The following is a 20,496-nucleotide window of genomic DNA, read 5'->3' on the forward strand; positions in this document are numbered from 1 at the left end:
AAGAGAAAAGAATCCAACTGCATTTAGGAAACCTGTTTTTTTCTCAGTTTCCACACAAACTGGATCTCAGAACCATTCTTTATGTCAACAGCAGGCAACTGTCTCGTAGACTTCATCAGACAGGGTTGGTAACTAACTTAAAAATGGCAGATGGAAACATTAAATATTTATTGGACTGGAGTGCATTGATTTTGGAAATTAACACTTTGCAAATTACTTCTGTGTAAACAGTAATTAAACAGTCGGGTTTCGGTCCAGTCCAGGTTCTGAGTAAGCTGCAACTCTTTTTGTAAAACATATGTATATATTAAAAAAATGCTAAAGTGAGATGAACCAACACTTCTTTACCGCTTTCCATCTGCACACATCACATTGCTCTGCAACTATGAATTAAAATTAATTAAAACTTCTGAATGATTTTCTGCCTAAAATTGGAATGGTGGGAGCCCTTGTGGCTGGTGTGCATGTTAAACTTGTGCTGAGCAAGGGTCAGTGATACATTGCTTTAAAAGACCAAGGACTTTTGTTACCTTTGGTTACCTGTTCCCAGTGCTACTAACCCTGGGACTGAACTGGTGACAACATTGGGACTGAGGTGGTGCTTGTAAGAGAAGGAAACCATTAAAAAAAATAATTAAAAATTTGATGCAGACAGGTCCCTTGCAGGCTCTGCACTTTCTCCACCTGTAAATGGCATAAAGCTGCGGTTTGCTGATAAAGTCTCCAGGTCTTCAGTTTCTCCAGTGGGAATAGGTTTGCTCAAGAGGTATTGCAGTTTTATTCCCTTATGCAGAATATTAATCTCCCACTTGTGCTATTGCACTATCTGTAATGAGATTCACGCTGTCTTTTCTTTAATAAACCTTTTTTAAAACAAAATATGTTTTAACTCTGCTTTAGAAGGCGCTGCACTTCCAGAACTACAGGTCTCCCTACCAGACACTGCCCGTTATCCTTTCCAGGACTCTTTCCACACTCCCTTGCATCTACACACTCAGGACCTCAGGAAGGCAAGCATTCCCTATTCATGAAAGCACTCACACACAACACACACATGCTTCAAAACCTTGCAGAAAGGAGCACCCTCTGCATGGGGACAGGGAGCATGTGGAACCCACAGCACCACCAAAACAAGGTGCTGGGAGAAGAGGAGACACCAGAGGCTCCTCCATCACCTCACAGCCTGGCAAGGACAGGGTGCTGCTGAGAGCACTGGAGAGGTTACCCAGGTGCAGGACAGCAGCGATGCTCTGTCAGGGGTCTGGATGGGACATGGATGTGCCAGCAGGGCTGTGCTCATTTTATTGCCTGCGCGTGCACACAGGCTTGTTCTGTTTGTTTTTCCCCCTCTTTCTGTCATGACAAGGCACAGATTGGATTCATGTCCCCAAGAGCTCCTATAGCTCATGAGTTTGCAGAAGAAGATGAAGAGAACAAGGCTGCCAGGGGACTTTAATGAGGACTGCTTCTGTTCTCATGGTGCAGTTAAGAGTCACATAATGAAACAGAGGCTGGTTTGTTTGTTTTTTAATGAGCTCTATTTATATTTGACTTTAACTATCCTCATTCATTTTCACTGAATCAAACCTCTACTGCTGAAGTCTTGTGCATCAGGGTTAATAAAGGGCGGCTATAATCTGATTTACTGCATACTTCCAAACACTAACATACTCACAGGAGGTGCTGATAGTTTACAGCAGCAATGCTCAAAGCTGAAGAATTGATAGCAAAATTGAACATAACATCTCAGCTGTCTCCCAGAAAGCTGAAATAATCCCACAGACTTGTCTGGAGGCATTTTTCTTCCATGTCTTTATAACACCAAGGCTGAGGCTGCTGCTAAAGCTAGCTTTGTGGTTTGCAAACTGGAAGCGGGTGAAAGGCAGGTGCCTTACCCTACAGACTTTGTCTGGCTGGTAGGGACACCTGAGTTTCAAGACATCAGAGAGAGAGGAAAACCACAGGAATCACACTTGAATCAAGGGATGTGAGATCCTCAGGCTTTTTACCTTCAGCAGCTCAAAAGTGACTAAATCAATCAATCGGCCAAGGGGGTTTGTGCCTTGCTCCCTGTGTAGAGGATTAAAACAAAAAACAGCAGTACCATTCCCTCTACTTCTTCCCCTCCTTAAAACAGACAAAACACTGTTGACAAAATAGCTAGAAATCCGAAATTGAGGTTGCCTTCTCCAAGGAAGGAATTTAGCCCCTATCTCCATATTTAAGCTTTTAAACAAACACGGCCTCCTTCAAGAGGAGCAGCTGTGTAATTAAGCCAATTTTGGGATGAACAGTGTGAATCAAGAGGCAAATACTATCCTAATTATATACATTAATATTCTGTTGAGAAGATGCTTATCGAAGAGATAATTCCTGTTATTGCATGAGGAAGGCCACTAAAAATATAAAAATAACAGACAGGGGTGCCAGCGAGAGAAGAGACACTGCGGATGCCTGCATGGCCATGAAAGCAGCTCCAGCTGCAGAGGAAGCACACAGCAAGTGCTAATAAACCCATCCGAGCAAGCAGAGAGTTGCCAAAAGTCATCTGTTGTCAGAGGTGAATGCTGAATGAGAGACTTCTGTGTCCATGCCAGAGTCACCCCGGGAGGGAGTTTTGGCTGCAATCGCTTCTGTTTGTTTTTCGGTGAAAAAGGGAGAAAGGAGCGTATTCACAGGAACGGAGGAGTCAGGGCTGGGGGTCAGGAGGGGGCTGGTAGAGAGGAGGCTTGTGTGCTGTGTTGGGTGCCTTGATATATCCAGTTGCCATCCTAAGACCACCCTGACTGCCAGCAGGAGGATGAGGGGCAGCGTCCGACCCAGGGGCTGTGAGGGGGAGGGAGCAGTGCAGGACAGGAGATGTCCATCAGGCCCCAGCAGGGACACAGGGATGGAGCAGCCCCAGGAGTATCAAGAAAGAAAAAGAAGAAAAAGGATAGTTTTCCTATCCCAATTTGGTTTAAAAAATGATGCCTACAAACCACAGGTGGCAGAAACACAGCAATGTGGCTGTCCTGGAGGGAAACGCTGCTGTGCACACAGCAACCGGAGGGGCAGTTTGAGGGCTGAGCTCCCATTTAGCTGTCATTTGTCCGGGTCCCCTGTCCTACTAAGCCATGGGCCACGGTGATGAGGAGAAGCTGCTCCTCCACTGCAGAACAACTTGCATGCAGAGCCAAACTTCACCTCCAAAGCAGTTCCAAACCTCGCTGCAGGAAGGTCATCGTGCTGCACTTGGTATCCAAAAAACTCACCAGTGCTGCTCTAACCTCTAGAAGGCTTAGGAAACACATCTCTCACCCTGCTCAGGAGAACATCACCTGCTTGGGTTTGACAGCATGAGGTAAAGACATGTTTCAGACTTTGCTTCTTGTCGCACACGAGGCCAACAGCCCCAGCACTTTCCCCCAGGAGGTAGAGGAGACCTGAGGGCCCCCCTCTCACGAACAAATGTTTGATTGTTCATCATCGGAACAGCAGATTGCTAATCATCTGAACACGGAGGACCAAGGTCCCATTAATTAGCACTGACATTTAGAGTAGAGGCCACGAGATAAGAGCGATATGAAGATGGATGAATTCCAAGAGGATTTGGGAGGGAAAAAAAAAGGGCTGTGGGGGATGGTTGGTGTTTGGTTTTCTTTTTAAATTCTCCTTGTAAAGAGAGGCTATTGACATTTCAATTCCCTTTACATCAGAAGAGGAGAAATTGCAGTCAGCCTGTTGCCACGAATCTAAATCACAAGGTGCTGTACACTGCTGAAATGAAGCCCCTTGGCCTAACCAGCCCCAAGACCCTGGAACCTGTAATTACATACAAACCTGATGGTCACTGGTCAAGAGGTGTTTGGCTGCAAGGGTCTGGCTTAGCTTTGGTTCTGAGGGTCTCCCCAGAAGTGCAGAAGTCCACCAGATATCTATCTCTACCAAAGCAGGGTCAAGATCATGATAAAATAAAACCATCTGCTCTCAGACTTTCATCCCAAACCTGAATAAACCTCTTCTGATGCCATTGTAGACTTGGCTCCTTCCACCACTGTCCTTCATGTGCTGACATTACCAGGCATTCAGATTCCTTGGATAAGATCCTCAGACATCAACAAGTGGGATTAAAATAAAGATCAGTGTAAAACAAAAGCATTGGCAGACTTTTGTCTGGTTTCTGAGTTTTGAGCCATCAGGTCATATTGGTTACGTACCTTTCAGCTTTTCTGTGTAAAAGAGAAGTATACAGAAGGGAAGGATGGGGAAGGGAAGCATTGTCAAACGAAAGCTAGGATTCTTGTGCAATCCCTGCAGTTTCCCTCATGAATAAATAAATAAATAAATAAATAATATAAATATATATATATATTGCATGAGAGCTGGAAAAGCTGCCACCATTCACAACTCTTTCTATATAGAAAAGTTGCCTCTGCCAACATCAGAGCAACTGCCCTGTTTCTGAGCACTAAGTTACCCCACTTCTCACCTTCATCCCTACTGCACTGCTGCTTCCTAGGAAAAGGTCTTCAAAATTCAACAAGAAAACCCAAATCTGGTTTTGGAGAGGCAATACACTGACAGTGATAGTGGGGCAGGGGAAGTGACTCGGCAGAAGGGGAGCAGCTTCTGTGCTTGGTCCCAGCCCAGAAGCAGATCCCCTACCACCACACTGAGTGAAGATATCACGGTCACCCTCACACTAAGCGCTGGGGTCTCCTTCCCTCTCCCCTTTCTATCCTGTAGGTTCAAAACTCACCAAGACATGAGGATGCCATTAGGCATTAATACCTGCAACCTGCATCCCTTGGAGAGCAAGGAGAACAGTGTGTGCCTGTCCCTGAGAGGTGGAGGTGCCATCAGTGGCAGGGACAGCACCCTCCTTTTATTTAAAACATTATTTAAAACAATTCAGATAACCCAGTCACCACCGGTGTGTTTTTCCAAAGAACAAAACGTAAAATGCTAACAAGAGCTCCTACCCTCCAAACTGCTTTCCTCTCCTCTTTTGCCTTCCTGCTAATCGTGGTGTCTGGGGCTATAAAAAGGCACAGGACAAGAGCAGGACTCTCTTTCTGATCTGCTTCCGTGTTTGTAACCATCGCTTATCTAATGACACTTAGGAAGTGTTACCAAGGAGACTATTTGCATCCTGCATGATGTTGCTAAAGCAACACTGCTAAATTAGATGCAGAGCTCTTAGCCTTCACCTAATGTATTTGCATTGCTATGAAAATTAAATAGTCACAGGCTTAAACTATATTTGGGTTATTCACTCATCTGAGCACCTGAAAATAGTCCCACGGCAGCAGCTACGGAGTTCCCCCTTAAATCTAGCACATCTAGGTCTCCATCTCGTACATGTATTTCTAGCTCACGTGTCAATGTGACCTGCAGACAAAGCAAGCCATCTTTTTTTTTCATACTGTAACCTTCCTACACAGGACATGGTTTCCTTATATGTTTGGCTTTTATTTGAATACTCCAGGATATTTTAGCTGTCATAAATTTTTTCAGCATCATATTATTTGGTGGAGCACAGTAAAAGGCAATTTGTAAGTAGCAGTTACTAATGTTAATTTCTGAGGCACAAGATGGCCTCAGAGGCACTGGAAATGCAACAACTTCTGTGAAGTTTATGGGTCACCTTGTTCAGCCTCACCCTGCATCTTGATTCAGCCATAAATTGTCACCATTCAGGGGCTTCAAGATGGCCTGTGGGAAGTTGAAAAGGCTAAATAATGGCTAAAAAGGGTAAAACGCTCATTAAGGAGGTGATAAGATAATAAAATAATTAAAAAAAAATGTAAAGAATTAGATACAAGCTATAAACAAAAATTAAAGGTCAGAGTCTATTTTAGGTGAAGTTACAGAATAAATCAAGCAAAACAACACTACTGGCAATACTACAGAATAAATTAAATGGAGAAAGACTACTGGTAGGAGGAGAGTGAGCAGAGAACCAGGAGGTGTCTTTGCAATGGTTTCCAAGGCAAGTAACAGCTTCTCTACAGTTTGGACATTTATCAACATGCTAAAAAAAAACATAATTAAGATAATCCCCTCTCCATGTTAATGTAGAAATATGGACAACTGGTAGGAGCTTTACAGCAAAAATTATAACTGCATAGTACTATATTATATTCACTTGTGCTTATACAATAAATATAATTTAATCATATTCTTTATGATACCACATTAATGTCACAAAAAAACATACTGGTTGCTCTGAACTCAAGTATTCTGGTGTAAACCTAGAGCAATGTATTATCCCTGCAGCTTTCTATTCTGATGCTCTGAGTAATATACCTTGGACAAGCATACATAAAAATAAAATACCACCCCACCAATACCTAGCTGGCACTCTCCATCACTACTTAATATGTTTATTCCAAAAATAGCTCCTGCTTTTAACACTTTCTAATTTAACAGATAAACTTGGGCAAGGACATAAATCCTTGGCATCTGTCACCAAATTCAATCAGATCCCTGAATCAGAGCAAAAGCACCCTGCTCCAGCTCTGCTTCACCACATAACTTGGTTTGGGTGCCTCTTATTAATCAATCCTTACTTCAGCCCAGAAGCAGTACTAAAAAGCACACCTGGGAGCATTTTACTATATATATATATAAAACCTCTGTTCCAACAGCTGATTTGATCTGCCTGCAGAATCTAATTGCTAGGAAGGTAACTCTGTTCCCTGGTGAATAGGCTATGGTTCAAGAGTGCCTGTGCCCAGAAAGCATTGCAGATGCCACTGTTTCTGATTGCTTATGCCTATGAATTTAGCTGAAATAACAGAATCTGGGGTGGTTGGAATAACCCAAAGAGTTTGCTAGCAATATTGGGCCTCAGTTCAGGCGGGTAGACTCAGGGACATTCTTTGGCTTGTTTGCCTTTAGCAATATTTAAGGATGATTTTCAGATTTTCTGCAAGAGGCAGAAGTGCCCACCTCAGTGAGTCAGCTGAAGACGACTGCCTTCTCGCAGAAGGATGCTATGGGTGCTGTGTTGACCAGGGAATGGAGTGGGTGATGTAGGTACATGGAGGTGAATGCCTGTTTGGCTGCATCAATGGGCTGGGAGTACAGGTGGAAGCTCTCAAGTCCCAGCACTTCCCTGGGAGACAAAACTGTATCCTGACCCTGGATTACAAGAGCTCTACAGGAACTGATGGATGTAGGACTGCTGTGTCCTACACAGCTGATTAACTGAGTCTTCCTGTCACTGAATTGTTGTGGAACATAAAAACAAATCATGTTACCTCCCTAAAAATCAGCTTGGGAATCATCCCTTGTCCTATTTTTGGACAAGGGAATGGCACAAGCTCTCTTCCCTCCTCCCAGCAACAGCTGCAGGGAGGCTCAATTCCTCAAGTTTCATCATTGCTTTTAGCTGCTTCATGAGAAGGTGTTGATAGAGGCATAGAAGAGGACTTCTGTACTTGGCAATGGCTGGACAGCATATATGTGCAGCTCCACCGAGCTGCCTGGATGTGCTCCATCGGCCCCAGCCTGGTCCAGCTGGGTGCTGGAGGCTGAGAGCCTCCCTCAGGCTGTGTAGTGTGGAAACACTGGGGTTTGAACAAGCATTCAGAGCCTTCATGCTCCCCTCATACAGCAAAAAGTGGATGGTTTGAGTCTTTTTTAAAGATTTAAAACAGCCATACTCCCTCCCACCTCTTCCATGGCCACTATAAGTTTGTGTCACTTGATGTAAGCTGAGGAGGCAATCCAGAGTCCCCTGTGGAAAAGGATTATTTGTGTCCACACTCAAAGGCTACAGAAGGTTGTTTTCAGCTGCCCCTGCCCAGGGGAAGCATCCCAAAGACTCAGCTCTCCTTACTGCCTTCAGGTGCCCCATGTGAGATGGGCTGGGGAGGGCTCCAAGGAAGGGTCAAAAATGGGCATCTGCATCCCCAGCAGGGCAGGGAAGTGGGAAGAAAGGAGCTATCATCTCTCCTCCAGCCACCTCTGTCTTCTCCCATGGGAAAAAAAAAAGTTCAAAAGGAACAGGAGGTTTTCTCTGCACTAGCTATGCCCCTGTGAAATTTTCTAGCATCGTCTTGTTGGTTTTGGATCAGGTCCAAAACCTCTATGGACAGAGTCTGTGCTGTGTGAGTGTCTGGGTTATTCATTAGGGAAGGTTTCTCTCTGCAGCCCACCACATGGAGCACCTTCTTATAAAACGCTCGCTTTGTGTTGAGCCAGTGGAGCTGGCAAGAAGTTCTCACCGCACCCTGAGAAATGCCGCCGGACTCCAAATTATTGCTTCCCTCGTCTCAGTTCCTATGTGGCCTTATCTAAACTATGTCATAAATCTTCGGGGTTTTATCTGTACTCTCCTCCTGCTTGTGACATGCTGTACTTGTGAATAATGTTGTCTCCGTAAGAATTACAAGGGGCAGAACAATAATGCTCCGGCAGAAGCAAGTGAAGCAGTGGGAAAATAGCTAAAAGCTACACTGCACTGTTTCCCTATTTGTAATCTTCTGTCATATTCTGAGTTGGAAGATTAGATAACGAGACTATTTATAGTGGCATTGCTGGGTGTGTATCACAAAACCTTTATTGTAAGACCATGGCAAGAATGAAATTTTAATTTTGCCTGCCACTTCCCTGTGTCACAGCTTCATTTGCAGCAAAACATTAGGGTTGTGGTTTTTCTTTTCTTTCACAGTGGGGTTATTAATAATAGATGTCACATTAACATTTCCAAATTGGGAGTTTACCCTCAGTCTCTGTTCCCACCCATCACTCGGCAATTTTTCCTCCTGGGCTTCACATTCGGATGACAACTGGGGACTGACTCTATCTGCTCAGCCACCAAACACGCGGAGCGTGGGCGAGAGCACCAGAGCTCGCTCCATTCATCACGACATGTCCCACCTGCAGGAGCTCTCTGCTTGAAACCTCCAGCTGATTTTTAATCTGTCTGCTAAGTCCACCAGTGCATGACAATCCAGTCTGAGAACAACCATCCAAAGCAAATGCACCGTGTACCAGACCATCCGTAGAGGCTGTTAGGCATCCAGCTTAGGTGAGAACTTTCTGCTGCAACGAATGCAGGACAGATTGCAAGTGGAGGAGTAAAGCTCTTGATGCCTGTCCTCATTGCTTGGCATCTCTACTCTAAACAAAACGTATTTGTAGATTTAAATAGTGAGCACTTTTTGCATTTTTATTTTATTTTATGCCTATTAAGGGATCCAATCATTGAAGAGCTCTACTATTAAAACAAATACAGTAAATGACACACCAAGATAGCAATGGGAATGTAGAAATCCAGAACATTACCCAGGCCCTTCATAATGTATTTGCAGAATATTTTATAAATAAATTATTTCAATTACTTCTCCCATTTTTGTATTTGCTGAAATGCTGAAACATGACTGACTGGTGAGGCACAATTTTTCTTTCCCATTTTCTATCACATGCTCAGGTGACTCACATAATACACAGCTTCTGTTTGAACTCTTCCAGTTGCATCCTGTCTTCTGAAGAGAGTCAATATGTCTGTGGGAAACCATCTCTTCCCTTCCTACCTAGTAAATACTTGCTAAATACAAAGTAAACGTATCATGGACAAAAATGATCCAGTGAGATATATATTTTAAAATGCAATTCCACCAATTGCTCAAATAAAAGAAATCATCCATAGTAATATCAATACAATTAAATGCTAAATTAAGCAGCTATCACATAAGGAGGAGATTTCAACTGACCTTCTGATGAACAGTTGAAATCTGGATAGTAAATAAGCTCTGAATCTACTTCTGCTCAGCTTATCTGGCAAAAGCCTGTCCAGCAGCAAGTTAAGAGTCTAATACTAATCTATACATTAGATGGTGTTGATGAGCAGCAGAGCACAAAACATAGTCACGGCTCCATCCAAGTAGCAGTTAAAGGGAAATCAAGCAGAGCGTATGCCTAACAGAGGATAAAAGATGATCAGTGGGGTTTTTAAATCATGTGTTGGCATATGGGAAGTCAACATAAATTAGAATGAATCAAGCATAACATGATTATATTTCTTCTAAACAAGGGTCAAGGTGTGAGCTCCAGCTTTCAAGTAGGGTGAAGCCAGAAAGACGTCCAGACAGACGCTGCTCACAAAGACTTTCATGCTCCCATTCCGCTCCATAAGTAACACCCCAAAAGTGCCCCTGATTAATTCCTCTGGGACAAAGGATCCCACATTTCCACCTCTGCACAGCATCCTGCAGACCCTTGTCTCTTCAAAAGCCAGGCTCCTTCCTTCATACCCCATTAGGATGAAACTTCTTCTCAAAGCATAACCCAAAATGCCTGTGCTAGCACATTAGATATTTCTGTTCCTACAGTGCTTTGATTTATTTGCCTTTTAGCAAATTCAAATACAATATTTTCAATGACTATAAATATGTTTTTCAGATAAGAATTCTTCTCACTTGCCTGAGAAAATGTTATAAAATTTAACGGATTTAAGCACTGAGACCTTTCTTTCACAGAGAAACTCAATTTACCAAACCCAATTCCATTACTATTAAAAAATCACCCCTTCAGGAAAGGTGTGACTGTTGCTGAGAAGAAAGGCCCTTGTTGGCAGCACCCTTCCCTTAATTTTGGAAAATGGACCTATAACCCCTTCTGAAATCCCTATTTCAAAATGAAAGGAAATGCTCAAAACCTGCCAAACCTGACCCATTTGTTGGTCCCATCTAAAAGACTTTCAAAGCATTTTGTTTGAAAGCAAATTCAACTTTTTCATTTACCCAAACTGAACAGTTTTTTAAAGACACTCCCAAGAGTAGAACCATTTCCACTGGGTCAGTGGAATTTTTCATCAACTTTCTTCCCCTTTGATTATTCACACAACTGCTTCCCAGAATATTCTCCTGGCCTAGCTGGGAAAATAGGCAGCAGTGGTTTCTGGAGTCACACGGGAAGTTTTAATTAAACTTGATGTGTTGCTTCTTGTACCCCTCCATGAGACAAGCCAAGGGGAGCACAAAGGGGAAAGCAGGAAGGCAAAGGCAGACTTCGGTTGGATAGCAGATATTTGCAGCCATAGCTCATGGCCAACCCACAGACCTCTGTTTCATCACGAGTAGTTGGCAATGGCCAGCTACAGAGCTCCCCAGCCATTGCTTTGCTGAAAAGGCTGTAACGCATTTAGGAAATAATGTGGGAGCTGCCAGTCTTCTCACGTCCCGGTGCTAAACAGTGTGTGTGTTCTGGCCATACCATAAAATGATGAGCTCAACAGTCAACAGGGAATCCCTGCATATGCCCATGCACATGTGTAAGCCCACACATGCAGGAACATCTGGAAGCATCAGTGTTACCAGCATGAAACCCAAATACTGAATATGAAGGAACAAAGAGAGGAGAGAGACTTTGCAAGCAATGCCAGTACTTTAGAATTTATTTTGGCTAAAATTTTAGTATTAGTTTTCCAAAAGTGTTTACACAATACACGAAGCACATTAAAAAAAATAAATAAATAAATAAATTAATTAAAAATCTGCATGGTACTTTATCTTTCAGGCTGGCTGAGAACAATTAACATTTACTTTCTAGAATTTTGCATAAAAATAGCCCCGAGGTTTGACCTGATCATCTTCTGAGAGCCAAGAATCCTTCCCCATGCTTCAGCAAAGAGATGAACCGAGTGGGACGAACAGAATTGTATACATATAATACTACCATGGCATCCTCTGCTCTATAATTTTAGAATGCAACTCTATTTTAATCGTGTTACTGGAAGGCCAAATAACCAGTAATATAAACATGAACTAGAATCTTATATACAACTTGCTTTTACCAGCTAGAGATGCCCAAGAATGAGCGGAGATGAAAAGCTGCCCTGGCTTAATTTTAGCGACATAGTTGCATCAACCTAAGACCTTCATATGGGGAATTATCCACGTGCCTACCCTCCTCCCCAGATGCACTGCTAGCAGTACCCTACCCAGTTAGGTTACAAGGCAGCTCAGGTTTATGTACACGTGTTTCAGTCACAGCAGAAGCTTTAACATTGCCAGGCTCTGTGTTTCTGTTAAAATTCAGCTCTTGTCTCCAAAACTACTTTGGGATTTGTCAATTTGTGGCACAGAACCAAGCACCTCTACAGTGCTGTGATTAAAGTCAGAAACAACTTGGGGATTTGTCAGTTTGCAACCCGGCACTGAGCACCTGCGTGGTGCAGTGATCCACGTTAATCACAAATCAACCATGGATGGACACTGGAGAATGGACACGCTACCGAAACACAGGTGTTGCAGACCCTACTCTACAGGACAGTTCAGGAAAATTTCAAGAGAGCCTAAACCAGGGCACATGTGGATCCCCACCCTGAAATAAGTAGCCACTGTGAAGTTACACACTGTAAGTAAAATGACATGTACTTGTGTACTTGCCATGGGCAACAATTTGAGCGATGCAGAAGTAGCTGGTTCCTGCAATTATCCTAGCAGCAGTAGGTAAGAACAGCTGCCAAATCTGAAATCTTCCAAGCCTCTGCATTAGAACCTTCCCCAGATACAGGGATATCCACAAAAGCTGATATTTCAGTAGTCTAGGAAACAAAACAAAGCGGGGGCTGCTTACACTCTTTGTCACTCGGGGGGGGTCAAAGTAAGCAAAGAGAACCTGTTTTCTCTTACTCACAAAAGCCCTCAAATGCAAAAACACCTTTATTTGTCCAAACCCTGGGGTGCAGGAGACACAGTCTCATCCATGAAAGATGTGGTGGGAGTTTGCACAGGGACCTTGTCACAGTCCCTGCTGTCTCCCGGATAAAGCCTGGATGTTCTGTTCTGTGCATGACTCCGAGGCTGCCGTGGTGATGAACCACTCTGTAAACATACAGGCAGGGATATTTACAAAAAAAGAGGATGGATCCAGTTAGAGACTAGCCAACATCAGAGAAGGCTGTCCCTGCAGCCATCAATACAATCGCTGAACATCCCAGCTCCATCTGTCACTGGTGTGGAGAAACATTGAGCTCTCATCTCAGCATTATCATTATCAGCTGATTATGGGTAGCCTTAGGAAGACCCCTTTAGAAAGCCCACACGAGCAGGGTGAGTGTGTGGGCTTTGTATGCAGGAAACTTCAGAGGATTCCTCTTTCATGACCTCCTCCAATGTCATGTAAAATTGGACCCATTTTTGCACTCATAACATCCACTATTAATGAGCTCTGAGAGCTACCAGCCACTGCAGATGGCTACAGGCTCCATCTGCTCAAAGGGAACTACCAATTTCACCTGATGTCCTCCTAGTTCCTGTACTGGAAGAGACAGCAGAGTGTGGAGCTCTGCCCCTTCTCTGCATGCCAGTCAGGACTTTTAAATCTCTATCATTTACCACCCCAGCTGTCCCTTTTTCCAGAGGTAAGAGTCCCAGTTTATTCAATCATTCCTTACATTAAATTATTTCAGACCTTTGATCATCGCCCTTGTTGCCCTCCTCCGAACCTTTTCCAGATTCCTTGTACCTTTTTTAAGATGGTGGAAAGGGAAGAACCAGAACTACAGGCAACATCCCAATTTATACAATTATATAATCGTATCAATCTATTTTTTGTATAAATTGTATACATCTCTATTTTCTTCTCTTTGGTTTCCCTTATGATTTCTACTATTTAATTTGCTCTTTTAACTACCACTGAGCCTTGGACTAACATTTTCAGCTCAATCACCTCACTGCTGTTTTGCTTCCTAGTGGTTTTCAGAAGCGGCCTTTCTTGCCCTTGTGAAATACAGAGAGTCCCTGTTGGCAAAGCACCACACCGTTTCCTGGGAAATTTCCAACAAGCTGCACCATTACCTGCTTCACCAACAGGCCTCTGTACCTTATGGAAGGGACAATTGGAAAGAAAAAGTAAAGTCAATAAATTGCTGTGTTTGGAGCATTGGGTGATTTTAGACAGCTTAAATTTCAATACATCAAAGTTCAGTAACTTGGGGAAAAAAATCCAGTGCTTGGGAAAAGGTAACATACACCTGGAAACCTCATGCAGGACAAGCTTTACACCTATGACCCAGACAGACTGACAGGTCAGAGGGAAATCAAACCCCAGGACAGAACAGAAGCAGAAAAGCAGGGAGCCAGAGGCAACTTTCAGAGCCTGTGATGGTGAAACTTCTGACTCCCTAAGGCTGGAAGAAAATGAAATGATAGTTCAAGGAACCAATTATGACAGCACTGGGAGCCGAGGCTATCCCACAGCACCATGGTTGGCATTCTCCCTGATGCCCTGCTTGCACCCCAATTTCTAATCCCCTCGTTCACCAGCTGCTGATGTTCTTTTCCTCCCCACTTAGTTTTATCCGGCAAGTACAAGAAATGGAGCTGGCAGCACGATATTCTTTCCTGTCAACAACATAAAATTATTGAAATGCCTCCACCATCCAGATTCCTATCTCCCGCATTCATTTCAGAGGCTCATAAAATACCAGTGAAAGGAGAAAAATGTCCGACACATTTATGAGTCAATGGGACATGTAAGATTTGGAATGGCAACTGCAAAAATGCCGGCAAAGACTACAGAATCATGTAAGATGTGTAGTGATGACTGGTATCCCCAGGGGCTAAGGAAGGAGGGAAGCTCCCATCTCCACGACGCTGTGCTGCACAGCAGTTGTGTTTTTGGAGGCTCACAGACAGAAGGGCAGGGTCCCAGCTTTCATCAAACCACTGCTGGCCCTGACATCAGCTTTCCAAGCAAAAGAAGAGATTCAGAAGAACTGCCCTGCCAAGGTAATAACCTGCTTCTCGTGGTTCTTTAGAGATATAAGCCCCTAATTGTCCCAGAGATCACACACACCCACGAGCAAGAGCTATCTGTCTGAACAAGCAGCAAGCACAGCACACCCTTTCAGCAGGGGCTGTAGAAACACCCAGCCCAGCATGACTCAGATCTCTACAGGAGCCTCCAGATGCCACTGCAACACAAACAATAACGAATAACCCATGAGTAATCACCCACTGCTGAGAAGAGGATCCCTGAGTACCTCGGGCTGTCTCTAATGTAGTGCATGCATTCTTTTGCATAAATATCATAACCCGTCAGAAGAACGACGGGAAGAAATCCTGCTCACTTTCACTCCCCGTGGAAAACAGCCTTCCAAAGCAAGAGGAGGATCAAAAAAGAGCAGCAAACCTGCCTAGGATGCTCAAGAAAAGGGTTTAAGAGAGGAGACAGTATGACTTCTTAGCTTCTACAACATAATATTGATCTGTGGTCCACAGAAACTGCTAAGCCTTCTTGCATCTGAGGACATGGAGACAAGCGAGGATAAAGAGAAGCTTGCCCACAGAGCCCAAGAGATGGAATTTGAGCCCACCTCTGGTCCACCACCAGGTTCACCTCTGGTCCAAGAGCCAAAAACACATTCCTAGCATCCAAGACCAGCAAATCTGGGAACAACACAGCAGGCCTGATGGAGTACACAGCCCACAGATCACAGCAGGAAGAGTTAAACGGATCTAGCAAGGCTGAGCAATAGCTAAGGAAACAGTGCAACAGCTACAGGTGTGTGGAAGTGGTAACACTAGGCAAGGAGGGCAGTTTACAGCTACAGCAGGATTACAAAGGAGAATGAAGAGACACCTTGCTCGACAGCAGCCCCAAACCATATTTCAGAGAGGGTGGACAGCAAAAATTTCCTGGAGTTTATCTGGCTGCAACGTAAGGAGATTGTTCCCAGATAATCACAATCTTTTGCTCATTAGGAAAGTACACAATGCATCACCTTCTGTCACCCCAGGGAAACAGCCATGTCTGGATTATGGGAAGTGAAGAACTCTCAGGAATACTGAAAATAATCTCACCTCAACCTCCCCATCGTTATGCCATCAAATGACAAGCTCCTTCCAGCCACTGGCCATGGCCTCAAGATTAACAGCCACATCAAGACTGTGGCATCTGAGCAGCTGAGGACTCAAATGTCTTTGTTTTTGCTGACTTTAGTTTTCACCGTCTCCAAACTGGCCAAAGCCTTCAGGCACAGCCGTGACACTAATATCAGGGGTGACACAGTGTTTTGGAATAGGTAACACCAAAGTCCTGGCATCCAGCAGTTTCTAGTGAACAGAAACAGACGTTTCTAAGGCTGGACAGATCAGATTTTAAAGTGTTGTCTAGCTCTGAAAGCAGCAGTAAAATCATCTGCCTGGGGTTCCAGATTTACTCTCACCAGCACCTTCAGTAGAGACCTGCCTATTCCAGCTACCTGGTCTTAAAACTGAAGCTGAAATCCAAGAACCCATCTGGGTGCTGTCCTTCTTACACACAGACACCAAAAGCACAGCAAGTACTCTGCCAGCCATGCCAGTCTTCAATGATATTTCTGTGTCTTCAATGATATTTCTGTGTCTTCAATGTCACCCAAAGTATCTTAGGGTCTTCAGAAGATGTGCTTAGTTAACGACGAACATTTTTAGCAGGATTAGCAAGAAAAGAAAGGTATAAAAACTTTCAGTACATGTGGAAAGCAGATCTATGGGGGTCTTACTTCTTACACAGCAGGGATAAATTTGTAAGGTTCAGGGACTGGCTTCAGAGTCCCCAGACCACCAATAGCAGTCAGAGCTTCTTCTTGAGCAAAGATGAGTCTAAATCACCCCTGGCACCAGGCTAGGGGAGTACACGATGGTGGCTGAATTATCAAAGCTCAGTGTCCCTCTCACTGAGCCAGGCACCAAGGGAAGAAGAACTGGGGACCTTCAATTAAAATACACTTTACAAAATGTTAAATGGCAGATTTGTAACAAAACTGTGTGACATTCATACTTTCACTGCGGTGCCTCCAGAGCATTTTACAGGAACCTGTCAGATCCAATCAGACTTGTTTATTCTGCATTTAAATGTAGGACCTGAGGCAGTTCGGTTTCAAAAAAAGACAGAAAAGGCACATATTGTCCCTGGCAGTCGCTTGGTTTTTACAACAAAGACAATGTCTTGTTAACTCTTTACTCCAAATCAAAATGATGTCAGTGCTACAGTCTGAGAACATTTCTACTTGCTGCCTTGGCACAGGTAGGAATTTCATTAAAATGGAAATTAAAGGAAGAACAAAACAAACAAAAGTGCCATCAGCCTCCCTCCCCCTAGATCAGGTGATTCATACTGAGCATCCTGGAAATCTCACGTAAGCCACTGGTAATGGATTAAGTGGCAGTGTCCCTTCTGGCTCCAGTTTATAAATTCTTATCTGCTTAAGGTTGCTCCAGAAAGATTTCTAGCTGACAGCATGATTCTCAGAGATAAATCCTCCCTGGCAGTTTACAACTGCACACCAGCTACTACAGCATGTCATACACCTTCTTGTTTGCATTGACAGAGCTGATGGTTCACCATCTAGGGCTCAGCACCCTTCTCACAAGTCTGATTTTAAGCACGGCCATTGTCTGGGCCGAGTTTCTGACTGACTTTGTCCATGACAGAGCAGCAAGCATCCGTAATGCCTCCTTGCATGGCCATTAACAGCCGTGGTATGACTACCCTCAGTTCATGCAACTGTTCCAAATCATCCAAGCACAGAGGTGGAAGGGAAGTATAATGCAAGTATTAGAAAATCCTTCAGAAGAGCAACCAGTTGCCTAGCTCCTTATTAACCCTTTCCACTCCCCTATCCTATGGTTTAAAAGCTCAGTAAAAATGAGGGTGAATACCAACATCCCCATCTCCCATGCTGCCAGTTGTAAATCCTGCAATACTGGTGAAGCTGCAACAAGTTCTGATCTCCTGAAACGGCTGCAGGGACAGCACCTGCCCTCAATCCCTGCTCAGGGAGGGATGGCTGACATCCTCTGCTTAACAAAGAGGTACCCAGGTAGCAGTGAACACACACGGTGTGTGCTGCTGCCCAAGGAAATCCCTCTCCAGAATGACAGGTTATTTTCTGCTACCAGCCTCCCAGCCCAGAGAGGCAGAAAAGGGCAGGGACAGAGGAGACTTTGGCAGTCACTCCTGCTCGCCTTACAGAAGCCATCCCCATCTGGTTTGGTCCTGCCAGTGCCCAGGGATTTCAGAAAGGGGATTTCATCCTCACGAGGAGGAGAATAACCACGTAAGCTGGCCGGGGTGCCCCAAACACCCCCTGCCCTCCTCCAGACAGGGCTGTCAGCCCCACGCACACAGACATATGCCCGTGGCACCCAGAAAAGATGCCAAAGCGAAGCGTTCCCTGCCAGAGAAGCACCTGGGGGGGCACTTCAGCTCTCCGACTCCTCCGACGGGCTGTCCCCTCGCTCCCCAGGGGTGCCGGCACGGGACCGTGCCACCCCACAGCACCCAGGGGACCCAACGCGTCCCAAAGAGGAGCCCGGGGTGCCCACCCCACGTCGGGGCGCTCCGGGAGCCCTACCTTTCAGGTGATGGTGGCGGGCGCGGTGCAGCCGGCCCTGGCCGCCGCGGGGCAGCGCAGGGATGCTGGAGAAGCGGCTGCCCATGGCAGCATCCGAGCCCCGAGCCGAGCCGAGCCGAGCCGGGCCGGGCCGGGAGGGCACCACGCGGGGTCTCTCCCGGGGAGCAGCGGCGGCGGAGCGGGCTGGGATGGGATGAGGTCGGATGGGATGGGGTCGGATGGGAGGTTTTGGAGGGTTTAAGGGGGTGGCAGCTCACCGCCCGCCCTCCCAGCCCCGCTCCCAGCCGGCCCCATAGCCCCGCGCTGCCGCCGCCCTCCGCGGGGCCGCGCCGGCTCCGCTCGGCTCCGCGGCGGCTCGGTACGGCGGGGCGGGGCGGCGGCACCGAGACCCCCCCGCCGCGCCCCGTCGCTATGGAGACAGATGTTCTGCCCCCCCCCTTCCTTCTTGACCCCCCCCCTTACAGCGGGCATGGGGTGGGGGCGCCGCTGGAGCGACAGGTGGGGGGACGCCGGGACCCCCACGGCTCAGCTGCGGTGCAGGGAGTGGGGTGGCCGGGGTCTTGGCAGCGAGCCGGCATCCCCCCGGCATCCCCTCATATCCCCCCGGTACCCCCTCAAATCCCCCAGGCATCCCCCAGCATCCCTTCACATCCCCCTAGCATCCTCCGGCATTCCTTGACATCCCCCAGACACCCCCTCAGCATCCCTTGACATCCCCCCAACATTCACCCATCTCCCCAGCATCCCCCCCTTGCACCCAGCAGCACCAGTCTCCCCTTGGAGCACAACACTTGAGCTGATGTATGAGGCATGGACATCTCAGGGCCAGTGCCATTATTTCCCTCCCCAGCCCCCCCCAAAAGCCACCTTGTGCAGCCATGCACCACCACCTCCCTCGCGCCTGCAAGGTGTGGAGGTGCTCCACAAAAGCAGCTGGGACTGTATGGGGCAGTGAGGTTCCCCTCATCCTCCCCCAGCAGCATCTAGGTCATACAGGGATTTTTACTGTAAGTCCAGGACCTGGAGGAGTTCAGGAGGTACCACATTAAAATAAATCCCCACAGGATGCTGGTCTACTGTGTATTTGTATTAACTTTTCTTCAAGAGACTCCAGGTTCTGGAGATGCACACACCTGCAAGCTTCATCTGGGGTTTCAGCAAACGTTGAAGACTGAGAACAGCTTCAGTTCAGCTATGTCAGGGCTCCAAAATGTCGTCTTCCTTCCTTCTATTGAATGAAATGTCTAATGCTCAGCTTCTTTCTAAAAGGTGGCTTTGTCCATCTATCTATTTACTTCCGCTCTGCCTCTTCCTAGTAAGTACAAGAAAAGCTCTTTCTGGTCAGGGACCACACATGAATATTTTTCACACTGAAAACAGCTATTGCCATGATTTCCCCACCCAAAAAGCCAAAGGATCCCCTGTTCTCTGAAAACACTTGAACTGCTGCTCAGACACAAGCTTGTCGATGGTGGGTGTTGCTGGTGTGTTGGGTCCTGCTCCAGCCCCGTGGTAAATCCACCAGCAGGCAGCTCATGAGCAGAGGTGGGACAGAGACTGTGAGACTGAGTCACATCTTTATTTATATCCTTTGTGAACACTACTTCGAGACAGCTCATCACAGCGAGCTCACAAAGAAGCACAAGACTGGAATGGGCATCAGACGGGCAACTCCAGCTCCTGCCCCCTTCCATCCTGCTGAATCAAATCATCTGCAACCAACAACAACAACAAAAAAAAGCTCCACTCTTTCTTATTTCCTTTTGTCTATTCTCCCTCTGTGCCTGTCCTTGAATTGTAAGAGGTCTTGAGTAAGGACTTACACTTTTCTGGAAATCATGTTCTACATGGTAGAAAGAAGCATCATCGTAAGGCAAATTATAACAGAAAGGTGCTTCTTCTCTTTGGATAAAAGAGATCATGAAAAAAATGATTTCTCTTTCCCCGAGTTCTTAACTGTAGGCATGGTGGGCATCCAAATAGCAGCACAGGGAACATCTCTGTGCATCCATCCATTAAACCACAGGCACTCACGCATGCATCATGCCCGCTAACTGCGCTGTGTGATACCTCGCTGCATGCTGGGCTCACTCCCAGAAGAACCAAGTGCCTTTCACTTCCACCAAATCCAAGTTGTAGGAATCAGGCACCAATTT

General features: G+C 45.8%; 1 protein-coding gene across 1 annotated transcript in view; it reads right to left on the minus strand.

Moving 5' to 3' along the window:
- The window catches only part of NEURL1 (neuralized E3 ubiquitin protein ligase 1), a 153,946-nt gene extending 135,314 nt beyond the window's left edge, over nucleotides 1-18,632 (minus strand). Inside the window, exon 1 of the mRNA XM_082764181.1 lies at nucleotides 18,341-18,632. Coding sequence (XP_082620307.1) covers nucleotides 18,341-18,425 — 85 coding nt within the window. The 5' untranslated portion in view covers nucleotides 18,426-18,632. The remainder of the gene's footprint in view (nucleotides 1-18,340) is intronic.
- Nucleotides 18,633-20,496: the final 1,864 nt, after the last annotated feature.

Source organism: Aythya marila (genome assembly GCF_965140915.1).
Source record: "Aythya marila genome assembly, chromosome: 7".
Classification (NCBI taxonomy): Eukaryota; Metazoa; Chordata; class Aves; order Anseriformes; family Anatidae; genus Aythya; species Aythya marila.